This window comes from Drosophila simulans, chromosome 3L (assembly GCF_016746395.2).
Source record: "Drosophila simulans strain w501 chromosome 3L, Prin_Dsim_3.1, whole genome shotgun sequence".
NCBI lineage: Eukaryota > Metazoa > Arthropoda > Insecta > Diptera > Drosophilidae > Drosophila > Drosophila simulans.
Window position 1 is genome coordinate 9,938,862 of NC_052522.2, and position 23,803 is coordinate 9,962,664.

At 41.6% G+C, this 23,803-nt stretch overlaps 4 protein-coding genes across 12 annotated transcripts in view; 2 read left to right on the forward strand and 2 right to left on the reverse strand.

The window, feature by feature from the left end:
- The window catches only part of LOC6737519 (kin of IRRE-like protein 2), a 228,628-nt gene that overhangs the window by 171,890 nt on the left and 32,935 nt on the right, over positions 1–23,803 (forward strand). The gene's annotated exons all lie outside the window — the stretch shown is intronic.
- LOC6737527 (zwei Ig domain protein zig-8) overlaps positions 1–23,803 on the reverse strand; it is a 38,968-nt gene that overhangs the window by 2,296 nt on the left and 12,869 nt on the right. For 5 of the 7 annotated variants that reach the window (XM_039293993.2, XM_039293991.2, XM_039293990.2 and 2 more), the window contains exons 3-7: positions 6,739–6,950; positions 5,079–5,289; positions 3,894–4,031; positions 1,279–1,406; positions 628–796 (exon numbers count right to left, since the gene is read on the reverse strand). In XM_039293993.2, the coding sequence (XP_039149927.1) occupies positions 628–796; positions 1,279–1,406; positions 3,894–4,031; positions 5,079–5,289; positions 6,739–6,950 (858 nt within the window). Of the gene's footprint in view, positions 1–627; positions 797–1,278; positions 1,407–3,374; positions 3,704–3,893; positions 4,032–5,078; positions 5,290–6,738; positions 6,951–23,803 lie in introns of those variants that run through there. The other 2 variants (XM_016169811.3, XM_039293994.2) reach the window with 2 other exon arrangements.
- LOC6737529 (scoloptoxin SSD552) lies at positions 1,979–3,194 on the forward strand. 3 transcript variants are annotated; one of them, XM_016171269.3, is made up of 3 exons: positions 1,979–2,114; positions 2,248–2,392; positions 2,442–3,194. In XM_016171269.3, the coding sequence occupies exons 2-3, from the start codon at positions 2,267–2,269 to the stop codon at positions 3,057–3,059; spliced, it is 744 nt and encodes a 247-aa protein (XP_016031326.1). In that variant the 5' UTR covers positions 1,979–2,114; positions 2,248–2,266; the 3' UTR covers positions 3,060–3,194. The 3 variants fall into 3 exon arrangements, with proteins under 3 accessions (XP_016031326.1, XP_016031327.1, XP_039149933.1); XM_016171270.3 differs by having other exon boundaries at positions 2,097–2,114; positions 2,317–2,392; XM_039293999.2 differs by lacking the exon at positions 1,979–2,114 and having other exon boundaries at positions 2,182–2,392.
- On the reverse strand, positions 16,319–17,553 carry LOC6737530 (antigen 5 like allergen Cul n 1). Its single transcript, XM_002084329.4, has 3 exons — positions 17,369–17,553; positions 16,901–17,307; positions 16,319–16,842 (listed from the first exon to the last, which is right to left on the reverse strand). The coding sequence occupies exons 1-3, from the start codon at positions 17,516–17,518 to the stop codon at positions 16,566–16,568; spliced, it is 834 nt and encodes a 277-aa protein (XP_002084365.1). The 5' UTR covers positions 17,519–17,553; the 3' UTR covers positions 16,319–16,565.

Genomic DNA, 23,803 nt, shown 5'->3' on the forward strand with positions numbered 1-23,803 from the left:
AAATGGACAGATTCGTGGAGAGAGAGAAGCACCACACGACTTGCGCTGAATGAGCAACAATTTGTAGCTTGTCTGCATTACAAAGAGGTCTACATTTAGCATTAAATTTGCACGAAACAGAAGCGATTCTAAATTCATTTGGGCTGAGCTAAGTTTTCATTCTATTATGAAGAAACTATATTATGAAACTATTTTATTTTAAGAACGAAACTGGATGTTCAACAAGAAACAAATATGATGAAACATGAGTAAAATCTATAATATTCTGAAGTTTAAGAAAATAATATAAAGAAATTTTATGATCATCTTAGATTATTTAAGAACAAAATAGCGGAATCATCATGCATTAAAGTATTAAAGTTACATTTTCGTTCTTTCTAAGCACTCTTGGATTTTTCTATTTTTCAAGGTGTACATCTGTTGTGGCCACTAGTTCATAAATTGCGCAAAAGTTGGCCCAACAAAGAGAGAACGAGATGCAAGTTTAATGCATACAAATCGAGGTCAAGCAGATGCATGAATGTATAATTCACATTATCAAACTCAAGCATCCAATTAAGGCCTTAAAGAGAGAACCTGATAGCGGGCCAAAGAAACAGTGGTTCTATGCTAGGAAGCGAAACTTACCCTGAAGGACGTGGACGCGTATGCTGGCTATCTCCGTGTTCGAAGGATAGCACGAGTATTTGCCGGAGTGCAGGAGATCCGCATCGTAAATGAGCAAAATGGATTTAGTCTCCTCCGATTTGATGGTCTTGAATTTCAGCCGGCCGCCCGAAGTTTCCTCGCTGAGCACCTAAAGGTAGAAAAAATATCCGTGGGTGTGGTTGTCATATTAAATGCGATTTCCCCTCGTTCGAGAAGCCAAAGCTCTGCTGAGTGCTGAGCTAAATGCAAAAGCATGTTTTCTCATAATCATAAAAGCCAAAATTAAATACATTGCGTATACGACGCGTAAGCAAACGCGAACAGACTCACACTCACACACTTACACACTCGCATTGGAGAGGCGCCAACCCAGAGCTCATAAAAGTTAAAAACGTTTATCCTGCAGCAATTGGCTGGGCGTGGCCCCGCCCTTTATCCTTACCTCCTCGCGCCCCACCAACACGCTCCACTTTTGCGCTTTTTACTGCGCACAAACTCAATTATTGCACGATAATTTGGCACCAAAAAGGAAAACCTTAAATTGCTATTGCCCCGCGGCCGCTTAATTTTTGTTTGCTTTTTTTTTGTTGGTTACTTTTAGCCTGTAAATTGATTTTAAGAGATATTTACCTTATCCTGATGATACCAGAAGATATGGGTCGGTGGCTCCGGGCTGAACTTGATGATGCAAGTGAGATTTATGGTGCTGCCCTTGTCCACATACAGATCGGGTCCTCCCAGAATCGTGGCCGTGGGCACTGCGAATTGAAAATGGGTGAGGGGGTGAGATATTTACTGGCTATGCACCATCCATTATGCAATCCCTCTGCCATTCCCTTTATAAATCCGGAAATTCCCGAGCTCTGCTAATCACTGTGTTACGTCGCCTAATCAGCGCCGTTCACATTTTCCCCATCTCTGACGAGTTGTGAAATTGCGAAATGGTTTGTTTTCCCAATTTCCAGCACATCGCCGGCGACCAGTGACATGTGCCCCACGTAGCCATGTTCCCACGTCCCCAACTTCTGGCCAGGCCAATCCGGTCCAGCTTGGCTTTTGTGCCAATTTCCATAGTCCGGAGCAGAGTGCTGGGAGCGGGAAACTGGCGTGCCAGTCAAAGTCAGCACGTTAAATAATCGATTACCGCCCGTCAGGCGGGCAGAAAGGCAAACTTTGAAAAGGACAAGGCTGCACAAAGTTGAAAGTGATTTTAAGTTGGGTTACAGCTCAATTTTATGCTACTTGGGGATCTACTCTCTGTTTGTGGCATGAGAATCGAGTCTTTGGTAAACTATTAAGTTTCTGACAAAATCTAATATTGTAGAACTTTCATTGAATATAATCATATTAATTAAAAGGATATTTAAGCCAGCACTATTATTTTTTTTAAAGCTATGACATTTACCAACACGGAAAAAACGTTTTGCTACACTTAATTAAATGTCAATAAAATAAATTCTTCAGTTGTAAGTCATATTTAGCATTTTTCTGAACCTTGGTTGTGCTTACGATTTGTTTAATTAGTTCGCGTTGTTTGCCATTTGGCAATTGAGGTTTTTTATGTATAGCTCTTATAACACCTTCATATTTCTCATACAGTTTTTAGTTCTAAACAGAAATGAAACGATTGCAGTTGACTCTTTTTCTGTGTGAAATTCTGTTTCTCAGATCTATTTTGGCAATAGACTTTTGTGATATTAAATCGTGTCATGGCAAGCGGCACATTGGCTGTGACAACAACATGGTGAGTAAGGTCCACAGCCTATTCGAACTTTTCAAACTCCTATTTCCAGATGTTCGAAGAGAGCTGCCTGCGTTTTCATGGCCTGGTGAACATGGCCTATTTCCGTGAGTATTTGCTAGGCCTTCACAACGGATATCGCCAGGAGGTGGCCAGCAACTTGTTTGTCGACTTGCCACCTGCGCAGAAAATGCCCGAATTGATGTGGGACAATTACCTGTCGGTGGTGGCCGAATATCACCTGAAACGCTGTCAAATGGATCTGCCCGATGACTCCTGCGTGGCCACCGATGATTTCCCAGAACCGCATTTCAACTACGCCGAGGATTTCTATCCAAGACCAGTGATTCGACAATCGAATGTTCGGGAAATGACCATCCTGGCGGAACAATGGCTGGACGAGCTCTACGATCTGGATGATATAGCCACATATAGTGCGGAAGGTGAAATCAGGAATATCATCAACGATCGCAGCTCCTATATGGGCTGTGCTGCTGGCCAGGATTACGATCTGTGGAACATACACTTTGTGCTCGTTTGCTACTATAGCTCTGGACCACCTGTCAAGGGAAACCTATACGAAGAAGGCATTTTCAATGCCAGCCTGTGTCCCAATGGACAAAGTGATGAATACCCCAACCTTTGCAAAACACTGACCCTGAATGACTAAGACCCTGAATCTCCGGCAAAATAAATATTGCAAAGGCTTTGGGTATAATTAAATGTGCGAACGACTTGGCCATAAATGGAGTAAAGGCAGTGCTGAACCTTTGGCTTTCTTTATAGGAAGAGATGAACAGCTAGCCAAAAAAAAGACAAAATTACAGTAGTATTTAATCATGCAACAAAAATACTTAAAAAAATTAAAAAGTACACATAATAAAACTGTTGTTAATACTATAAAATAAATACTTTTATAATCATCAATAATAAAGAAACATTTTGTTAGTTTTCTTTATTATTAGAATTTTTAATTAAGAGTATGTATGTTATATCCATTACTGTTTTTAAACAATTTTAATTCTACTTTTCATAGCAATTCGAGTTGCTTTATTTGCGAATGTGGCAATCATCTGGCTCTCAAATTGCGGCAACACTACAGAACGGAGACCGGGAAATTGCGAAAAGGTAGAAAATAATAGGTGGAGGAGTAACAGTAACCGTAACAAGCTGGCAAAGTTAGTGGGTAAAAGCTTGTTGGAAAGCAATTTGTTCGTCATGAGCCAGAAAAGTGCTTGCTCCGGGCGCCCAGCACTTGACTCCACAAACACCCCGCATCCTGCCGCCCATCCAGCTCCTCATCCTGCCCCTCAGCTGCCACGAAAAATGTTGTAAAATATTAAAAAATAATATGCATGCATGGCAGCCCTCGAGCAGAGCTCTCATCTCCGTCTGGCACCTAATTTTTCCCCTATCTGCGGTTGGACTTGTCACTCGGCCAAAAGAAATAAGTGTGCTACGAGAACAGTGGATGGCTGGATCTCGAGGGTTCGCCAGGACTAACCCGCAACTGTCTGGATGGGTCCAAACATGCCGGCGAACTCATCGTTACTGGACTGGTACACCCGATTCTCGGCTATATAGAAGGCGTCATCGTTATAATACTGCTGCATCATATCGCTGGTCTCGGCGTCTATCAGGTCTGCTCTTCGGAACGTCGGTGGGTGGTGGTTGGTGGTGGTGGATGGGTAACCAAAAATATAAACAAAGAAAAATGGAAAAATAACATATGAAAGCAAAATATAAATAGAAAAACGTTGAAATAATTATAATACGCCCGTAGCTAAACTAATCAGCCAAAGTACCCATCGCGGGCATGGAACCAAAAATAGAAAGCAACCATCCATTATAATTGCGGGGGCCAAGTCCACCTGCTGAATAATTCAAACCTAATTTGTTGGCTTTTATTTAAAGAAAAAAACTTAAAGTTTCATTCCATCAAATTGCTGTTTCAATAACGAATTTGTTATTCAGCTATGCGCTTGATTTAGAAAAACCATAAAAATAATTCAACCAAAATATACGAACGTACTGTGGCCCAAGGCTTAAAGAGGATAAATGTTTTTTTAAAAATACACGTCTGTTTTCGTTGCGCAGTTGGTTTCCCTGTTATCTACACCTTAAATCCCGTATAAATAGGTATCCTGTCGATATCCATTTATGTGTGCATGTGCTGTGGCTCCTGCCATTTCCTGTCAGTCCATCAATCTGCCCAAAAGAATTTTGCGAAAAATTCCCCTGTCATATTTACCGGCAGAGTCGCGCCCCGTTTTTATATCCTGCTGTGACGATTGCCAAGTGTGCATAATTTACACCCTTGAAAATTGCATGAATATGCAAAAACAATACAGAGAAATATCCGAAATTCCCCAAACAGAGGCCTTGAATTATTTTGTATCTGCTTGTATATATACATTACACTTAGCAAACCGAACTGGAACATGGGTGGATTTACGTCCTATAAGATTCGTTGTACATTCCGGAATATACAAGCTACTACTAGAATGTAATTAATTGGGGAGACTTCAACCTTAGCCTATGAACCACTTTTTAAACATTTCTTATCCTTCAAAGCATTAGAAGTAATGCTAATATTATATTATTATATTATTAATGATATTGCGTAGCGCTAATCCCCTTCTAAGTTAAGTTGACAGATGTACTCCTTTGGAGCAGAGTATCTACTCACCCACGATGTTCAGGTTGACGGAGTAGCTGCGCACGGGCTGCGTGGATATTTGGCACTCATAGACGCCGGCGTCCCTCTGCTGGGCCCACTTGATCTGCAGGGTCCACTCGTCGATGTCACGATGGTAGGAGGTCTGGAACCGCTGATCCGTCGTGTAGGTGTAGGTGCCCACGGTGAGAATGTGCAGGTCACGATGTCGTATCCAGGCAACCTGCGGAAAGGAGCCCCCGTTAATACGCTTTTCCGAGGACTTTAAAGAGCCCCTGATTGTAGTTCGTTTGGGGCCATTGGGCTCCGCAGAAACCGCAAAATTTATGCAGCTCACAGACTAAATTTTCATACAACTTGAAATTAGTGTGCGGAACGCATGACAGACCCGGAAAATGATACTTCCCATACTGCGACATTCACTCGACATTGCCCACTACATTTGATACAAATTTTTGTCCGTCCTTTTGGCCTGCTACTTTTTTCTTTTTGCCTGTTTTTTTTTGCCATGGAGGCTCCTTGTTTATGCGGCTAACTGTCTAACCAATAACACACACAGTCCAAAAGACAGACAGAGTCAGCCAACTGTATGGCATCCATCTGTGCAGTTCCACTTTCCTGCCGGCTGGCTGCCCGCCTGTCTAATTCTGCAGTAGCAGCAGGAAAAAAAGCCGAAAAAAGTTGGAAAGTAAACTTTAGCCTGGGCTGGCCATAAATTTACTGTTGGCCAAAAACCGAGCCCGGCCGGTTAACTGGAGGATGTGTGCGAGTGTGTGTAGTTTACTGATTGCGGAAGCGGATTTGGCCTAAAGGAAATCTATGAGCCCCATGACCGTGGCCAAATCGCTTAACGTAATCAACGTTTTTGGGCCTGCCAACACCTGCAAGCTTTCCCACTAAAAGCAAGCGCTGAATTTTGGCCAATGCGTGCAAAATATTTCCGCATTGTGTTTGCGGCAAAAAAAAAAATCTTTATTATATAGCCAGCTCTTGTTATGGCAACCAATTTAATTTTGATCGCTGAAAGGCAACACTTTTTGTTTCCCCAAAAACTTAGGGGCTAACAACTGGCTAGCGAAGACTTTAATTGGGTAGGGTAGATCAAGTGACGCCATCCTAAAAAAATAAAAGAACATGGAAAAACTAGGGCCAAGCGGTCAGCATGTGTGTGTATTTGGGTGTCGGCTGCTGTCACGTATTACATAATAAACTGGCAGCAAATTTAATAACCCCGCTCTGTCTGTTTGGGCCATCTAAGTGGATATTTGGTGACACATTCGCCACACTTGTGACCGCCCTCATTTCGGAGCTCTTTGTTTATTAAATGTAAATAAAAATCAAGATTATTAATGCGAAATGTTTCCGGCTGTTGTCTCCCTGTTGACTTGTCTGCACTGGAAAAATTATGTGTTTACTTATAATATACCAAACAATAAACATACCAGAAATTATAAAAAACTTAAAACTGGTTATTTTGATAGATAATAAATAATCCCTCCGAAAGTTTTGTTTTTGATATAATTCTGGGGCTATTATATCTTAATATTAATCTATTGAACATTCTTATAACTCATGTTTGATTATTCTTAGGCAGTTTTATCTTATTTATGTCAATGGCATATTCTTCTTAATTTTTTCAAGTGTATACTTAGTGCGTTATCCCCGGACTCACCGTCTTATTGCCAAGATGCTTGACACGACAGCCCAGATATGCGGATTTGCCCACCAGCGAAGTGATGTTCCTGGGCATCGTGAGATCAAAGTACGGCTCGTTCCACTTGTGGCCATGAGGATAATGCGAGGGGGGCGCATGGGTGGGCTTCGCCTCGGCGTTATTGTGATTGTTGTTGCTTACAGATTGCCGCTGGTAGCACACGGCCAGCCCTGAAAAATGCGTTAAAAGATATGAGATGGATGTATGCCGCAGATATAACTTCAAGTGCGAAAATGGCCTGCCACCTGGTGGCAGTGGCACAACCAAATAACTCACTGGAAAAAAAAGAAAAAATAATACAAAACTTCCTGTTAGCTGCACCTTAAAGTCGCGTTCTTTAATTTGAGCGATGACATAACCCCTCATGGTTTTGTTTTTTTATTCATTTCACGCTTTTCCCCTCTTAAAAATAAGAGTCACTAAGTGACCTTCGCCTGGCTGATTTTCCAAGTGGCGACCATGTGGAGTGCCGGTTGTTGTTGTTTAGTTAGTTGCTCGCATTGCGAAAACACAGTTGTTGTTTCATTTTCATTTATGGCCTGCTGGCAGGGGTTAATTTTCTAATTACTCGACGCGACGGCAACTTTCTATGACTTCGCAGTCGGTATTTGTAAAGCGGCAAAGGCAAAAAGCTTTTATAGCCCACTCAAAACCAGCCCAGTCCCCTAAAAAACGGAATGCATAGAACCATTTTACGGCAAAATTGTAAAACTGTAAAACTGCAAAAATTTCATTTCCGCCTAAAAGGAATCTAGAATCTAACAAAACAAACAAACAAACAACAATCTAAGCGGACTCCCAAATGGCGCAGCTCATAAACTTTGCCATTTACCAAATTAAGTGCGGGTAGAGGTACACATACATAGTTGGGTATTTTTAAAGTGGGTAAAATAAAACCGAAACAGCAATAAAAAATCACGTAGAATTATGAAAAATTGCTTAAATTATATTTACAAGTACGATGGATATGCAAAAATTCCATTTCTCTGGCAATCGAATGGAGTATTTGCTGCATTCCAGCTGCCAGCAACCGAAATGGAATTCTACCGCAAACCGAAGCCGAGAAAGGAAAATTCGAGGCTGCCTGTAAAGGAAATGCCTTTGGTCGGAAAATCCATTCAATGGCCATCTGTAATGGCATCAGTCAATGCTCATTTCGAGATGCTGCACTGGGCGAAATTAATTGGAAGCCAATTCGATTTGGTAGATCAAGTCAAAAGTGATCGGAAATATGACATCGTTTCACGTAAGCTTCAATTTTTAAAATATATTTATCATTTTATGATTTTAACATTAATATTAATTTACATTGATTAAAGTGCTATACAAATAATGCATAGTTGTGTTTCCTTTCATGCGTTTCGAGTAGCATTTCGACGAAATTCGGTTTGTTTGCCATGCACCTCCCCTCCAAGTGTCGTTTAGCCAGAACTTCAGTTTTCCGAAGCCAGCAACGAACCGCAGAACTTAAAGAGCTGCCAGCCAGAAGTCCTACAAGCGCTTTTCAGGGTTTTCCACAGAGCTTTCCACAGGGTTTTTCGCCGGGCTTGCAGGGGCACAAATGGCTGGCGGTGGGATGGGCAAAACCCCTTCGGGGCAAACACTGCAGAAAAGTGAATGCAAATAGCAGTGCTGCATTGGCATGTCGGGCATATGCGTATTGCTTTTATATAAAACAGCAAATACCAGGTGGGTGTTTGGACCATGGTACCAAGGGGTACCCCATCATGCCTCCCCAATGTCCACAGATTGTTTGTACGGACTCGTTAGCCAGGCTTTTGTACTCGGCCCGCTTGAGCAACTCATTTATTCATGGCAGCAATTTGAGGGCGAACAAAAAGCTGCGGGCAAATCCGAAAATGAAAATTATTCAAAAAGCGGATTCATGACAAAAATCTGAGCAAAAGGTCAAGGTGCCGACTGTACGACTTCGTAATCGCCATCACAGATTGTGCAATAAATATTAATGTGCTGGGATAGAATTAATTTCGGGGCAATAAATCAATTAGTGGGCCCTCTGGGAGCGGCCAACATCACGTATACGCCACCGACTAAGGCGAATCGTGGCCGTTGACAATCTATGATTGATTCGCCGTGCGGGTGCAGTGGCCCCAAGGTACCGGAAGGTCCTTTAACCCAAACACCCCCACTGGCTCCTCTGTATCCGTTCATTTGCATATATGCGCATGCAACGACTCCTTGGGGAACCATAATGAATCATTCGAGCGGCTGCTCAGCGCTCATTTTACGCAAAATTAGCCTTGGCATCCGCCACAGACATTGCAGCTCACCTGATGGCAAAACAATTGGACCCATAACCAGAACCAAGTACAAACGATAACGATGACGATTATGGTTACGAAAGGATGTGGGGCTTGCGAAGGGAGTTTCAGTTTCCACTGCGACCCCAGCCATGGCCACAAAACTACGGCTCTGCCCTGTGGAAACAATGGCATTCGTCTGTGGAGGGGCCATAAAACGCTTAGTCCTGGCCATGTTCGACCACGGCCAGCATTACGTATGCATGTGTGTGTGCATGCTGTCTGTTTAATGGTCTTAAATATTTATAAAGCAAGCACTGGCCAACCGCAGCGGCAAACGTCGAACTGTGGAGCTGCCGTAAGGGTTAACGATTAATTGAAACAGAGTTGAACTACTTCTGCGGCGCCAGGTCAAATATGGCAGGGGTCAACACATATTGGGCCGATGGATGGGTGTTAAATCACATTAGCCCCAATTTCATGAGGGTTTGGTTAAGTGCATTAACCATTGTTTACCGTCTCTCTCTAAATACAGCTGTAATTAACAATTTATTTAAAAATTATCATTTTCGGTCAAATTGAATAGACAAATATTAATCATCATTTATTAATGTGGCTTTTAAGTAACCCATTCTTAGCAATAAATTGAAAATTGTAGCCCTGCACTAAGCGATCACTGATAAGCAATTGTATTTCGCACCATTAAATTGTTCCAACAAGTAATTTTCCTATTTTACACATATTTCATTCATATTCATTTGCCTGTTAAAAGATGTGCCCGAAGTAAAAACCCAAGTGGCAACACTGTTTGTGTCCTCTTAATACCCATTGCTGTACCCAACTGCCAACCAAACCAGCAGATCCTGCCAGACCGAAAGGAACAGACTGTGAATATGAAAAGTGTGCTCAGCGTAGCGTGGCAGACGAGGCTTTTGTTGGTCTGCCAACATCCTTCGTATCCTTGCGCCGTGCTGAATGTTACCTCAATTAAAGATAAGTATCAAAGTGCATAGTAATCAGGAGGCAGCCAGGCGAGCGACGGCCCAATGGGTAACACACAGCCGGAGGCCAATTCCGGGGCTAAAAACACGGCGGAGAGTGCTGTCAAAATGATTGTCTTACATGCATTACCCACCTTGGTGGAACTTCCCGGACTCATACCCATCGGCTTCCATCACTCAACCATTTTATGTGGCGCGGCGCACCTGGCGTATGCGCAATTTTTACATGCCTGCGAGCTTCTCGGTTACTTGTTACTTATTTTCGCTCCGCTCTGAACTGGACTTTTTGTTGCACATCGTTTTTCACAACAGCCACAAAATGTAAAATTTTGCGCCATTTTTACTGCAATTTATGCACATTGGCCGAAGGGAAAAGGGTGGAAAATGCCGGGGAAATGGGAGGAAAAACAGAAGAAAACGAATCCGAAATCCCAGTCCTGCCGGGTACGGCCCTCTTTGGTCATTGCTTGTTAACACACCCAATGGGAGTTATTAATGTTTGCGGCGCTTTATTTACGGCTGCCAGGACTCCGGCCGTATTCAGCCTGCCCAACGAGTCGATTTTTTACGGCCGCCCAAGGATTCGAAGGATTCGCTGACAGGCAACAGCCAGATCCCACGAAAAACTTCAGTCCCCCCATCTGCAGTTGATTTAAATTTGGTGTAGTTAATTTTTAACCCAATTTTTTACTCAGCGATTTTTTTATTTATGTGCACCGCCCTTTTAATGTTGCAACATTTTATTGCCGGGAGCCATGAAAAAGTGGCCGGCTTAAAGGATTCAATTGCCCGAAGCGTTGTTGATGATGGAAATTTTAGGAGGGTTCCATCTAGGATTGTATATCCAAACTTTATGTTCATAAAAAGTTTTAGGGAGTGCCTTCCATCATTTTTAATCAGTGCAAACCTTTAACAAACATTTAATTCCACTTGCCCCGGCTCGTGTTGAACTTTCCCAAACCGACTTGTCGCATTTTCCTCATTTTCCCTCTTGACTTTGCCAAGTTTCCACTTCAATTTCTTGGCATGTTTCTCTCTGTGTCATTTGCAAATCAAATTGTAATTGAAGAACTTGGGTAAGTTTTTCTCCTCACAGGGGGAAAGGGTTCTCCATTTTCCGTACAACAATGTCGGAATGTCTTGAGCAGTAAAATATTGTTCGGTAAATTGTCGGAGAGGGTGCTCGTGTATGTGTGGGGCCTGTGGCATATCGAATTTTGATTTTAATCCCGGCTGCATTTGTATGCAAATGTAGCCAGAAACTGAATCGGAATGATTCTTTAGAATTTGATTTTCCGTTCACCATGTTTGATTTGGCTTATTGGAATATATAGGGTCTTCCTGCCGGGGTTCAAAAGGGTTCATTTGGCTCCCTTAGTGGATGTATGTCAATTGGTTAATAGAGAAAATCAATAGAAAAGCTTTTCCGGGAAGTATTATGGTAGTTTGATTAAAAATGCATAATTGCCATGCTAAAGTCCACCGAAGAAGTCAAAGAACGAGGAAACGTCACGCACTGTCTGTTTAGCATGTTTTTTACAGTGCGGACCATAAATATAAGTTTCCTAATTTTTCATTCGGAGCTGCATAAGTATTACGAGCCCATCATATATAATTAAAATTAACGCTTTAGAGGAGCTCAAGTATAATTAAGAGGAAACTGCTTGAGAGGGGGTAATATTTTTTTAGTCATAGCGTGTTTCCATAATCTTGATTCAATGGAACGTGTTGAGAGCCGCCTTATTTAATTGTAACTCTTTCTAGTAATATTCTATACATATAAATTAAATAAATTATATATAAATAATATATATTATAGATATTATTTATATATTTAATTGCATAGCTAAATATGTACTTTATAAGAAATTGTATATATGTATGGTCGTTATTAATAGTCAACTAGGGTTTGGTCATTTCAAGGATCTTTTCGGGTGACTGGATTAAAGATAGTACGCTTTTTGAAATACCATGCGTTCTTCATTTTCGAGTGGCACTGTATCCACCAACCGGTTGATGGCGACGTGAATGACCAGCCCGACATGCAAATGGCGTTGCACTTTGCCGATGGGTCGACTTTAACCCGCAAAGAGCTCTCCTCAAGCTTCGTGCACTTGATTGCATGTTGGCCGGGACTCGAGATGGGCTTGCCATAATTCATATTTCAGGCAACTGATGTTTATTAATGTGCATTTGTCGTGGTGTTTATTTAAGCAATTATTGTTATTCAGCCATGCCATCCGGCCGGAGGGGTCTGAAATGCTAATTAGATTCCGCTGTTGGCGAAGCATTAAAGTGGAGGAAAGTGGATCCAGGAGGACATCCGTATTGAATGGCCAGGAGTCGAAACGGAAAATGAAATATCTGACTGACACGCAACATCAACTGCCAATTAATATTGTTCTGGTAAATATTGTTACGCTTTCAATTAAACTTCAATCGGACTGCATAAGCGGCTAATAAATTTCGATGGCGACCGAAGCCGAGGCCGCTAATCGCATTATGTGCAAACATTCTTTGTTTGTTTTCCATTTAACAAGTTTCTGGTGAAAAATCTCCCAAACGTATACGAAAACATGATAAATGCTCAGCGGCGGAGTAGGAGGAGCGTATATTTTTTTAACAAAAATATTTGCGCAATTCACACATCAAACGAGAGCAAAGTTTTTATGTTTTCGCTGTTTTTCGGGAATGGAGTGGAGATTTTCTGTTTGATGTTGTTCAGAGGCGGAAATTGCGCAAATTGTAAAGCGCCACTTTCCGGCCATTCTGTCGCCCTCTCTTTCTTTTTGCCTATATCCCTCTCTATCTATTTGTGTGTCTGCCTGTGTGGTGGTGGCATCCAATGGCCAGGCGTTAATTGAATTATGACTGCTGCACAATTGGCCGCTGAAAGTGCAACAAAATTAAGAGTGACCTTTGAACATGTTTGATCAGCGGTTTAGAAGTGGGATAAAAATTGGTTAAAATCTAGAAAATAATATTAATCCACCTGTCGCTGAAATGACTGTGCAAGCGAACCAAATTGTATGCTCAAATGAGCTGAATAAATAACGAATGAAATTGGCAAATAAATTAAATCAGCTGGAATCACATTTCAAACGAATCAATTAAAGCAGGAATTAATCGAAATACGAGGATAAAAAAAAATCAAATAAAAAACGGAATTTTTATGTATCAAGCAGCAATGAGAAATACAAAAGGATTTTGGTTAAGCCATAAAGTTGTTTAATTGATAATTGTTATACTAAAATTGAATAATAAAAACAATATGAAGAGAAAATCCGTCTGTAATCCTATCATTATAAGTCCTTCCTGATGAGTGGTTCATATGAATGGCTTTAGCAGAGCTCACTTGACATTTGACCAGCCTTTATCGGGTTGTTTCGATCGCTGTTTTATTCATATCCTTGATGACCCGCACATAAGCAGGACGAGAAGCTCATTACAAACAATCAAAAGGCAATAGGAGCCGGCCAAAAATTACACAGACCACCAACACAGGGCTCATAGTTGGGGCCATAAAAACAAATAGGCCCGAAATCCCACACTACATATATGCATGTATATCCCTATAGCCCACACGCATGTGAAGAGAGTGCCAAAAATAAATGAAACACTAAAACTTAATTTGGTGTTTATGTCGGAAAGAGACGGAAATCGCAGGACGACCCCTAATGACAACTGCCGTCCTTTGTCTCTCGCTCCTTGGAGGATTAATAAACCCAGTTCCTGGCCAAATGGGACCGCTAATGAACTGTGCCGTTAAGATCCTGTCTATGAAGTTGAGCCGGCCAACGCGGCGTATGTGTGATGGCCGTCTGATGTCCGACGTCTGGCGGCTGTTGTGTTTTGGCTCCTCGTATAAATTATTTGCGCAAACAGAGCAAACATTTGGCGCTGATTGCCAAATGCCTTTGGCAATTGTTTTCGGTTGTCCTCGCCCGCCTCGGAGCCACATAAAAAATAATGAAGAAAAATAACTTAAAGCGACGGACTATAAAATAAATGATCCGGCAATGGGATCCGCCGTGTCTCCTCTTCCGCTCCACATTTTGTGCATAAATTGTGTGGAAATTTGTGGCCAGTTTGGCCTGCGGTCACACATATATGTACATAAACAAAGCATATATCCGTTCTGTTTGCATATCGCTATATAGCCAGGCAAATTTGTCGGTCATTTGCATTTGACTTGACACAGGGCACAAGAAACCCATGCTCAGGCTCCCATTCCTGTCCAAAGTTTTACTAGCCCATTTATTATGCTCCATGTATGACATTTGGGTCCTGAGAGAGACGAGGCTAAGCATTTGCGGCTGCGTTCGGGGAATTCCCACGTCCCCCGTCAAGGACAAATAAATCAAAGCCTGCTTTGCCATTTTATTGGAATTGTTGGCCAAATTTTATTTGCCCCGCTCCAGTGTGATCAAATGGATTTGTATTTTTAGCGCAAATTGCATAAATCAAAAGTTTTGCTTTGCCAATTTTGATTTTATACACATTTTGCGCTCTTGTTGCCATTTCTTTTTGGCCAAACTTTTGATTGCCTTTTTAGATGCTGCCATGTCCGAGCTCCAGACTTTTGCAAGCCGAGGCGCACAACTTCAAGCACTCGAGAGTGCGGGAAGAATAGGATTTGGCATGTTTCGTCGGCTGTAAGCTACTTTGTGACTTATGAATCATAATTAAATAAATTTCCATATAGCCTGTTGACACATCTGAGTGCTCATTAAACAGTCAAATGGCCAGCAGTAAATCAGGCGAGCTTTGTTTATACTGTTCTCCCTCTTCCTCAATAGAGCACGCTTCCATAATTTATGCCCGCTTCCAACTAATATCACATTAACTTGTTTAAATTCAGCCACAATTTATGCAACGCACAGTCCTCCTTTAGGCCATAAATTGGCGCTTTTATACAGCTCGGCCCATCAAATCATTTTCAACAATCAAGTTTGTGAAGCGTTCAGGGACGCATAGTCTATTGAATATTTCTCTAGGCACCAAAGTCGAGTGAGTTTTGATTTCGGCATCACGGAATATAAATATCAAGTGGAAAGCTTTAAGACCTGAGAAATCTTTTACGACTATATTAAATCATATGACACTATACTAATAGTTTCATGTTTATTCGGACATGTATATATTTATTTTTTCAGACATAAAATCGAAACAAATTGAAAACGGATTTTTCGGTATTTCCTCTCATTAATTTTGCTCATGAATAAATCTTAAATTGGTTCCATGAGTTGATAAGCATCATCGTAAATTAAGCGCACCCTATACGAGCAAGAACCTCCCCCGCATCCATCAAAAGCCAGTAAACCCCAACATTGTTGTCCCAGTAAGAGAATAATTTATATCACTCCAACCACTGAAATAACTTTGTAAATTATTTTATTTATGCGGATATTTATGCTTTTATGAGCCGCGTGAAATATGTTGTGGGCCATGTTAGTTTTACACGCATTTAATGAGGGTCCAAAACAGCAACAAAAAAGGCTCTGTAGTGATTTTAATATTCAGGCAAAATGAACAACTGAAAACACACCGAAATGTAATTAGCACAAAAAATAGAGATATAAGCATTTATGAATATTTTCGGCATGATAAGTTTATAATGGTCGCTTTTCGAGGTGCTGCACACTAATTCCAGTTGAATTTTAATTAAGCCATAATGAATGTGGCCTGCATTAGTACGAAATTAATTATCACAGCGGAAAAAATGAACAAAAATGTTGCCTATTTTTCTCGCCTGACTTTAATGAGCCTCGGATTTGACAAAGTAACGGCATATTAAACGTAGGCCTCATCGCGAACGGACACTAAAAATAAAGCAGATCCAAGGAAAAGCATTTTCTTTTTAGCCCGTCGAGGCAGCATTATTAATAGGCACTTAGGGATTTCAACGGCACCAGCGGGGAGTGGTGGAAATGGTGGTCTCTATATTACGAGCTGATGAAGACACGTTTTTACATTTTGTATATTGACGTTAAAATTAGATGCCAACTTGTCGTCGTCTCGCTCGCTTTTTTCTCGAGCCCAAAACAACGCGTATCATATTTTAGCGGCTGATGAGAATGATGATGATTCTGGGGGCGGCCAAGTGGGGCAGTTTGTGTGTGAGTGCAGAGCTGTAGTTTCAGCCAGTTTATAGCTATTTTACAGGGTATTTTTAAATGGGTGCATCATTATTCAAAAAAAGAAATTTCATAAATAAAACTATAAATAAATATGTATATTTCATTTATATTAAAATAAAGATACACCTTTTTCATATTGTTTTGCATAAAATTATAATCATATAGTCTATATTCTCATATTTAATATTATATATTTTCCCGTATATATGTATATAGCTAAATTTCGGCATCACTGCCTTTCCAGGTGTCTGTGCTAATGCTAATGCGGCTGTGAGATGATATATGACCGCCACGCACTGCGACACAAATCAACATGTTAAATAGACTGTAAGTGCGCCTGCCACCCACTCCAACCCTTCAGCTAGGCGTTATTTTTGGCACTCCTACATCGCCCAAAATCTCTTCCCCTTGGTGCCCTGCTGCCCGGGAAGATCCTGAAATTCCTCACCAGCCTTGCAAAGCGATGGATATTTGAGGTCGGAACCGGACTGACAGCCGATGGCTTTCTCCTTGTAGATGGGCCAGTCGGGAACATAATTGCTGGCATAATTGCAGGCCAACAGGAATAGCGGATGTCCTGCGGGCTTCTCGAATCTCAACGCGGCACATCCCACAAAGGTGTTGTTGTCACGGGCCATGACGGCAAAATTGCGAATGGAACTGGTTGGAAAAGATATAATATTAAAAGAAAATATGAATCTAAACAGCAGAAACCCACTCTCCCAGTTTTCCTTTGGGAAAACGCTGCAATTGCTCCTTTGTGATATTGATACTCTGATTCCACCAGCCGCCAATAGACTCCTTAACAAGGCACTCATCTGTGTGATTTCCGTCCTCAGGTAGCAGGGTTATGTTGACCAAAGCCAAGTTCTGACCAGAGTTACGGAAATCTGGAGTGTTGTGACAAGAATCGTGCTGCAGAATACACTGCTTCACATTCAATGTGGCTAGATCGGCCAGTTCTGAATGCCACTGCAGTGTGGCCATGCGATCAGGCTTAGGTAAGCTGCCGATTTTCCCAGAAGCAAGGACATTTCGCAATGCATTGTGTTCACCTAGGATCAGGTCCTGCAGGCCAGTGAGATTGACCAAATGGGCGCCGGGAGAACACTGTTTGCCCAACTCCTAGAGCAAATAATATCACCATTGTAGGCAAACTATTAAGTCCTGCAAAAGTTAGCCTTACTCCTTTGTTCTTGCAGGCAACGTGTTTTTTCAGAGAGGGGCACAAACCACTCTGGCAATAGTCCGTTGGGGGAGCAGTCGCATTGTCCTGGCTGAATGCAACCTGCAGGAATCCAAAGAGCATAAGGGCCACTACCAATTCCGTAGACATGTTGCTGATACAGTCTTTTACTGCTCGTTTGCCAACCGAGCTCCCCTTTTATACTGCCCAGAAGTCGGGCTATATGGGGGGACAACTGTTTCTCAATCGGGCCACTTGCCACAGCTGTTTTTGCCACTGCAACTTGATTCAAACTGAAAATGGGGCTAAGCCGGGCCAGCACAAACACAGCTAGTCGTCCGTAAATGACCAAGTTAAGACCTGGTTGCCAAACGGGATGACACCTGCTTCGATCCTATCAATGGTGCACCAGCTCTCCGCTACCCCGCCGACTTATGCCACTTGACATATTATCCCACTTGGCATCCCGGGCCAAAGCAAAAAAAAAAAAGATATAGAAACTAAGAAATAGAAGCCAAATGAAAACGAATGCTTAAATCCAAAAAATTCCTTTCATAGCGCAATTTAAACTGCAAACACACAAAAAGAAATGCAGGGAGGTGGGCATCCATTCATGGCAAGACCAAGAAAAACATAGAATGGCAAAAAGAAAATGAAAATAAGGAAAAAAAACCAGAGGGAAATGCCGCCATGTCCTTGTCGTTCATTTTCTACCTCAATTGAAATAGTTTTCTCCTCGGCTGCGAAATTGTTTGCTGTTGCTGCAACAGTTTTTCACTTTCATTATGGGACAGAAGATTACGAGGGTGGCTTTAGAATTTTCTTAGAAATTCTCAAGTCTTAATGAAACTATTGATAGGATTCCCAAGGAATTCAATTATTTAATTGGACGGGATGCAACATAACCTTTATAATCCTCAAAATCTTATGACTATGAACATATAATTCCGTGTAAAAATATTGGGTGATTATAAAGATAAAGATTTTAAATTTTTTTAAAACATTTATCTGAAATAGCTTACAATGTAAAAATTGTTAATATTTTCCTATATAACAGAAGTCTCTACTCATTAAGTTTTGATATGATTGACATGCAAATGTTTTTAAATATTTTTGTATAGACATTTTCTATGCTCCACACTTACAGCTAAATAGCTTCCTTGAAGGACTACATATGTCTGCGGTACTTCCAACAGAAACCCCACTTAATTTTAAGCCAGACGTACCCGAAATTGTAAAACTAAAATACTTGCATATTTTCCTAAAGTACTTCGAGCAGACTCAAGTGGCATTTTCGCATCAAAAATTAAGTAGAACTGCCAACTGGTGAAGCAACTCTTGCCACATAATATCTCATTCTGTTTCGCAGAGCCCGCTTTTCTTTGCCCCCCTTTCTCCGCTTTCCCGCATTCCTTTTACCTCTTTCTCCGCTCTAAATCTCCGGGTGTTTTTGTGTGCAACACGCAATGACAGTTCAGAGCAGACAAAAGTAAGCCAAGTCCAAGTCCAAGAGTGAAGAGTAAAGAGTGAAGAGCAAGGATGGAGGCGACTTTGGTCTAGATAACAGCCAAAGATTTCTCTCTTTTTGTAAACACATTTAACCATTATTATTTATTATTACTATAGCCATTGTTGTGCCTGCAGCTCGGCAATTTCATTTCATGCTCTCGAGAAGAGGGAAACTGGAGAGCCAAAGAAAAGCGACACACTTGAGGGAGGTAAACCCAAAGAACGGGGTAGGAATAAAAAAAACAGGCTAAGGTCATCAGCTAAAGTTACCCAGTTAACTACAGGGGGGAAATAGAAAGGGGGTGGGGTTGGCAAGGAATCAGGTGAGCTGGTCAGGTAAAAGGCATCGGCTTACACTTGCTTTTCACTTAATTGGATTTGCCTTGGCAGCGTCTCCTTAGCCGGGCTAATAATTGCAGTTTGTAATTATTTTCAGCCCCTTTTGCCGTTTTGCCAGCTCTGCGGGATTAGAGGGATGCACTTGCAAAATGTCAATTGGAAATTAAAACTTTCCCCGGGCTTAAGTCGAGCCCAAAAATAAGAAACCTTTAAGGGCAAGGAAAACTTTGTGTGCGAACGCGAAACAATTTCAATTTGGTTTAATTTCCTCACTCGCTGTTCGCTCAAATTTATTCACCCGTCCCTCGATCGGGGTTTTCCTTTGATTGGCATTGGGTGTGAGCAGGAAATTGAAATTCTCACACATTCGCACACACATTAGGTTGGAAGTTGTTGGGTAAGAGGCGCACTTGCCCCTGGCACTTTGAAGGCACTTATTTGCATATTTTAAGTAAAAATTTAAGTGTTAAGGAGCAACCTCTCATTCTCATCTGTGTTCAGAATTTTCTGAGTGTGCGGCATGTCAATAAAACAAAGAAGATGTCATTTACTCGCCAGAGTCGCAGACAAAGTCTGCAGAACTGACTTCCTCCCTCCTGTTTCTGAGTCCTCACAGGCTGTCACTTAAAATGCCCCACTCAAGTCGAGTCAACTCAATTCGTTTGTCCCATCGACGGGACTTGTCGGAGCTCCAGTTTATGTCACGCATTATTAACACACGCCCCATCGGACGGGTTGCAGTGCAACGTGGCGTATGCGCAACGACAGTTCTCAGTTCTGAGTTCTGCGTTCCAAGGCAAAGTCTCTGCAACTCGGACTGGCTGCCAAGTCGTGAGCTGATTGCTAAACGCATTGCCAACGACTGCACTTGAAAAAGTGCCTTAGACGGATATGATTTGCGATGGAGCTGTGGTACACGGTCGAACTTGGACTTAAATATTCATGGAAATGGCTAGATCGGAAAAGATACCGCCGTAAAGTTAGAGATTTTATGCAAATGGTTATCTGCGCTAGAATAAAGCAATTCCAGTGAATTTTTGGGGGAATTAAAACTCGACTTTGAAAGTCACACCAGTATATTATATAAAGTACTTAAATTATCAAAAATATTATTGAGTAATAGTGCGCTTAATTTACAAACCAAAAAGGGATTTATTTTAATGGCTTGCGTTTCCATTATATTAATTACTAAAGATTAAAGATTGGTTTGAACTGTTTAAATATCCTACACTGCAACTGGCGAGTACACATATTTGGGAAGATAGCTTTCTTGCAATAATAATAATCTTTTAATAATCATAAAACTTATATATTTTTGCTAACTTCTAACCCTTTTCGCTCAGTGTGAATATCTGGGCATGTGTGGCTCAGATTTGTTTTCTCGCACGAGAAAAAGAGGAATCAGCAGTAGTAGCAATCGGAGGAGCAGCAAAAATATTGTCCTCGCCTTGCCCGTATTTACGTTTCATTTTTTGTTTTTTGTGTTCCCCACCTTTTTGCCCAACTGATTTCGTTGTCCGCCTGCGCTTATGCAATGCTTTTTGGCACGTTTCGCAATGCCGGGAACGTGTTGGTAGTTGCCCAAGTGTGTCTGTGTGCGTGAGTGTTGTGTGTGCATGCAGCTGTGCGGCACTTGCACTAATGAAAAAGTCCTGCGGTCCGTTCTTCCCACTTTGGTGCCACTTTTTGGTCAAATTCCCTAGATATGTTCGGTCAGGTGGGCGGGCAAGGAAAAGGTCTTTCTTTTAGCAGCGCAACGAGTTCCGTTTCTTATCGAGCGGTACTGGTAATGAAGCATTTCCCAGCTGAACAGAGCTCTCTGCTTTATCAGCCCTTAAAGCTATCCACTTCACTTATGCCATACTGCCTCATTTTCCGTCTCTCTGGATTGTCCTGTCATGCATATTGATGTCATTATCCTACCTTGGCAACAACAAAAGCCCCATCATCGGCCTAGACAATGTCGGTTTTCCTCACGAAAAACTCCCACCCACCACATTTTCCCCCACCCAAATTGCAATAGAGGGAAACGGAGACAGACAGACAGACACGCATCGCGGTATTTGCCACAAGCTCTTCTCCGGTTGCTTGTAGACGTTACAGGGCATTAACACTTGAAAAAATACTTATTAAGAGATAAATTAACTATAATTTCATTAGATTATAATATATTTTCTAAATTTAGAAAAATGAGAAAATATACGTACTTAAGTTATGTTTCAACACTTGCAATATAATTACTAGCTTAAGCTTAAACATGTAAACAACATGCAATGTTATTCAAAGTAAGTAATGTTTCATCTGTTTACGTGTCAAGCGTAATTTAAATGGAATTTAATCTATTACAAGACATTTTTGTAAGTGCACTAGAACATACATTCCCACAACAATTTCACCCCAAAAAAAACGGAATCCCCCAGCAAACACAGTGCCAGCATGATGTCGTCGTTGTCGTTGTTTCGATGTTGTCGCCGCGGTTTTGGGGCCCCCTTCATTCCCAGGACCCCCTCGCAGCGAACGCCACTGTCTGCAGTGATTTCTTGCCAACTGATTTCGTGATTTTCGCAGGAACAACAGCACCCCTTGGGTGGTGGTGCAGGGGGAGATATATCGCTGTGGCCATGGCTGTACTGCCTAGGTGGCTTTTCGTACCCGGGAGTCTGCTCATTAAATACGCTTTGACAATCGCAGTGCTACGCTCCGCTTATTTGATTGTGGGCCAGACAATGAGAAATCTGTTGTGCAGGAGCTCCTGTTTATTTCGGATCCCTCCCCCTCCGATGGGCAACATGTGTGCCAGCCACCCCAATTAGCCGGCTGATCTTTAAATTCGAATGAACCATAGAGCAGCATATGGCGAGGAGTATCTCTCGCTGTTGTCTGTAAATAAATACATAGTTTTATATATAAACAAGTTGAGCTCCCCCTCTGCATTTGCGCATAATTGTTATGTTGATTGCAAATTTCCAGCGCAGCGAAAGTAAATTCCCCAAATGCTTGCTAAACAACGCTGATGATGGCCAAATGGGGTGGACTAGGGTGGCTCGCACAACTCGAGTCGCACTTTTGACATGCAAATTTTATGCAATTTTTATGTGCGGAGGGGGGGAGAGGACAAATGTCAAGTGTTGTTTAACCCCCTGGCGATGATGTTGCCGTTGTTTCCGTTGCAGCTGCAATTTAATGTTGGCCCCACTTTCCCCTCGTTGCCTGTTGTAATTAATATAATTTCTGTTTTCATACGCATAAATTTTGAAACATTTCCCCGGCCAGCTTTTCCTCTGCGTGCTGCGTGACTTTTAACGAGCGCTTGAAGCCATTTTGTACTGCAATTTGAGCTGCAATTTTTCACACTTGACAACTGACCAACTCAACCGCTTTCCTCCATTTTCCTCACACTCTCGCACATTTCTTGCTTTGCTGCACTTTTTTCGTGAGCCGGAAAAGCCTTGGCAGCAACTAATTAAGAAAATATTTGCCAAGCTCTCTTGGCTGAGAGAAATTGGGTTGCAGTCGGACTGGGAAATGAGTCGATCACTCGGAAAAATTTCAATTTTTAGAAAAGCAACAAATATAATTATTGTAAATTCTAATAATATTCCAAAAAATCAATTTCCTAACTATAGACAAACAATTGATGACTTATATAAATGCAACAGTTCCTTTATACAAACAACCAACAATAGTAAGCAACTAACATATATCGAAGCTTATAAATTATGTATTCGATGAAGACGAAAGTATTTCTCAAAGTGTATAAAGGATATAGCCAAAAAGGCAAGCAATTGCCGCATTCCGTCTGTTGAGACTTGCAGTTTGCAGTTTGTATTGGTAGGGGAAAAGGAATTGGTCCGCTGCTTTCACAGGATGCGAGCCCAGTACAATTCTTAAGAATCACAACATTAACTGAAGTAGAAAATTCGGTCACAACGAAATGCAATTCTTTCCACACTCTAACCAAACCAATAAAGCGCCCAATTCCGACCTCAAGCAAAAATAAGTGTCCCCTTAAGTAGAAAATAGTTTGATTTGTAGTTCTCGACGAAAAGTTGTCCAACTATCCGCAGATTAAAGACAAACCCTTTTGCAGTTTTCCCCGAACCGCAAAGGACCAAAGTTTCTGCAAAGTTTTCCTCAAAGCTAATGTACCCCACCGGGATTCCCCTTTCCGAGTCGCTTGGCCTCCGGGCTGATTCGCTGCACCTCAGTTCACTCATCTTCCGTTGCCCCCGCCTTCCTTTTGACCTTCTCCCCTTTCATCGCCCTACCACTTTTTGCAGCCTTGAACTGGGTCAGGTGGGTCAGCCCAGGTGCGATTGCCCAGCAGCACATTGGGGAAAACTGGACTCAGATTGTTTTCACTTAATGTAATATTGGTGTAAGATTCTTAAAAAACATCGAATTTTCAGTGAAAATGTAATTAGTTCCGTTCTGCTTTAACACGATTATTATGTCAATAAATAATGTAAATGCTTGCCTCAAGTAAGATAAAGAGTTCTTCAGAAAGCTAAGAGTTAGATTTAAGCAGCGTCCTTTGAGTCAAGGTGTAAAAGATTCTAACTATGAAATATCTTAAAATTCGAAAGA

Bases quoted from the DNA above. Each gene is read 5' to 3' on its own strand.
- LOC6737529 (XM_016171269.3), top strand. From the start codon at position 2,267: ATGAAACGATTGCAGTTGACTCTTTTTCTGTGTGAAATTCTGTTTCTC. The intron at 2,393-2,441 runs GTGAGTAAGGTC...TCCTATTTCCAG, and splicing joins TTGGCTGTGACAACAACATG to ATGTTCGAAGAGAGCTGCCT.
- LOC6737530 (XM_002084329.4), bottom strand. From the start codon at position 17,518: ATGTCTACGGAATTGGTAGTGGCCCTTATGCTCTTTGGATTCCTGCAG. The intron at 17,308-17,368 runs GTAAGGCTAACT...TATTTGCTCTAG, and splicing joins TTGCCTGCAAGAACAAAGGA to GAGTTGGGCAAACAGTGTTC. The intron at 16,843-16,900 runs GTGGGTTTCTGC...TTTTCCAACCAG, and splicing joins CCCAAAGGAAAACTGGGAGA to TTCCATTCGCAATTTTGCCG.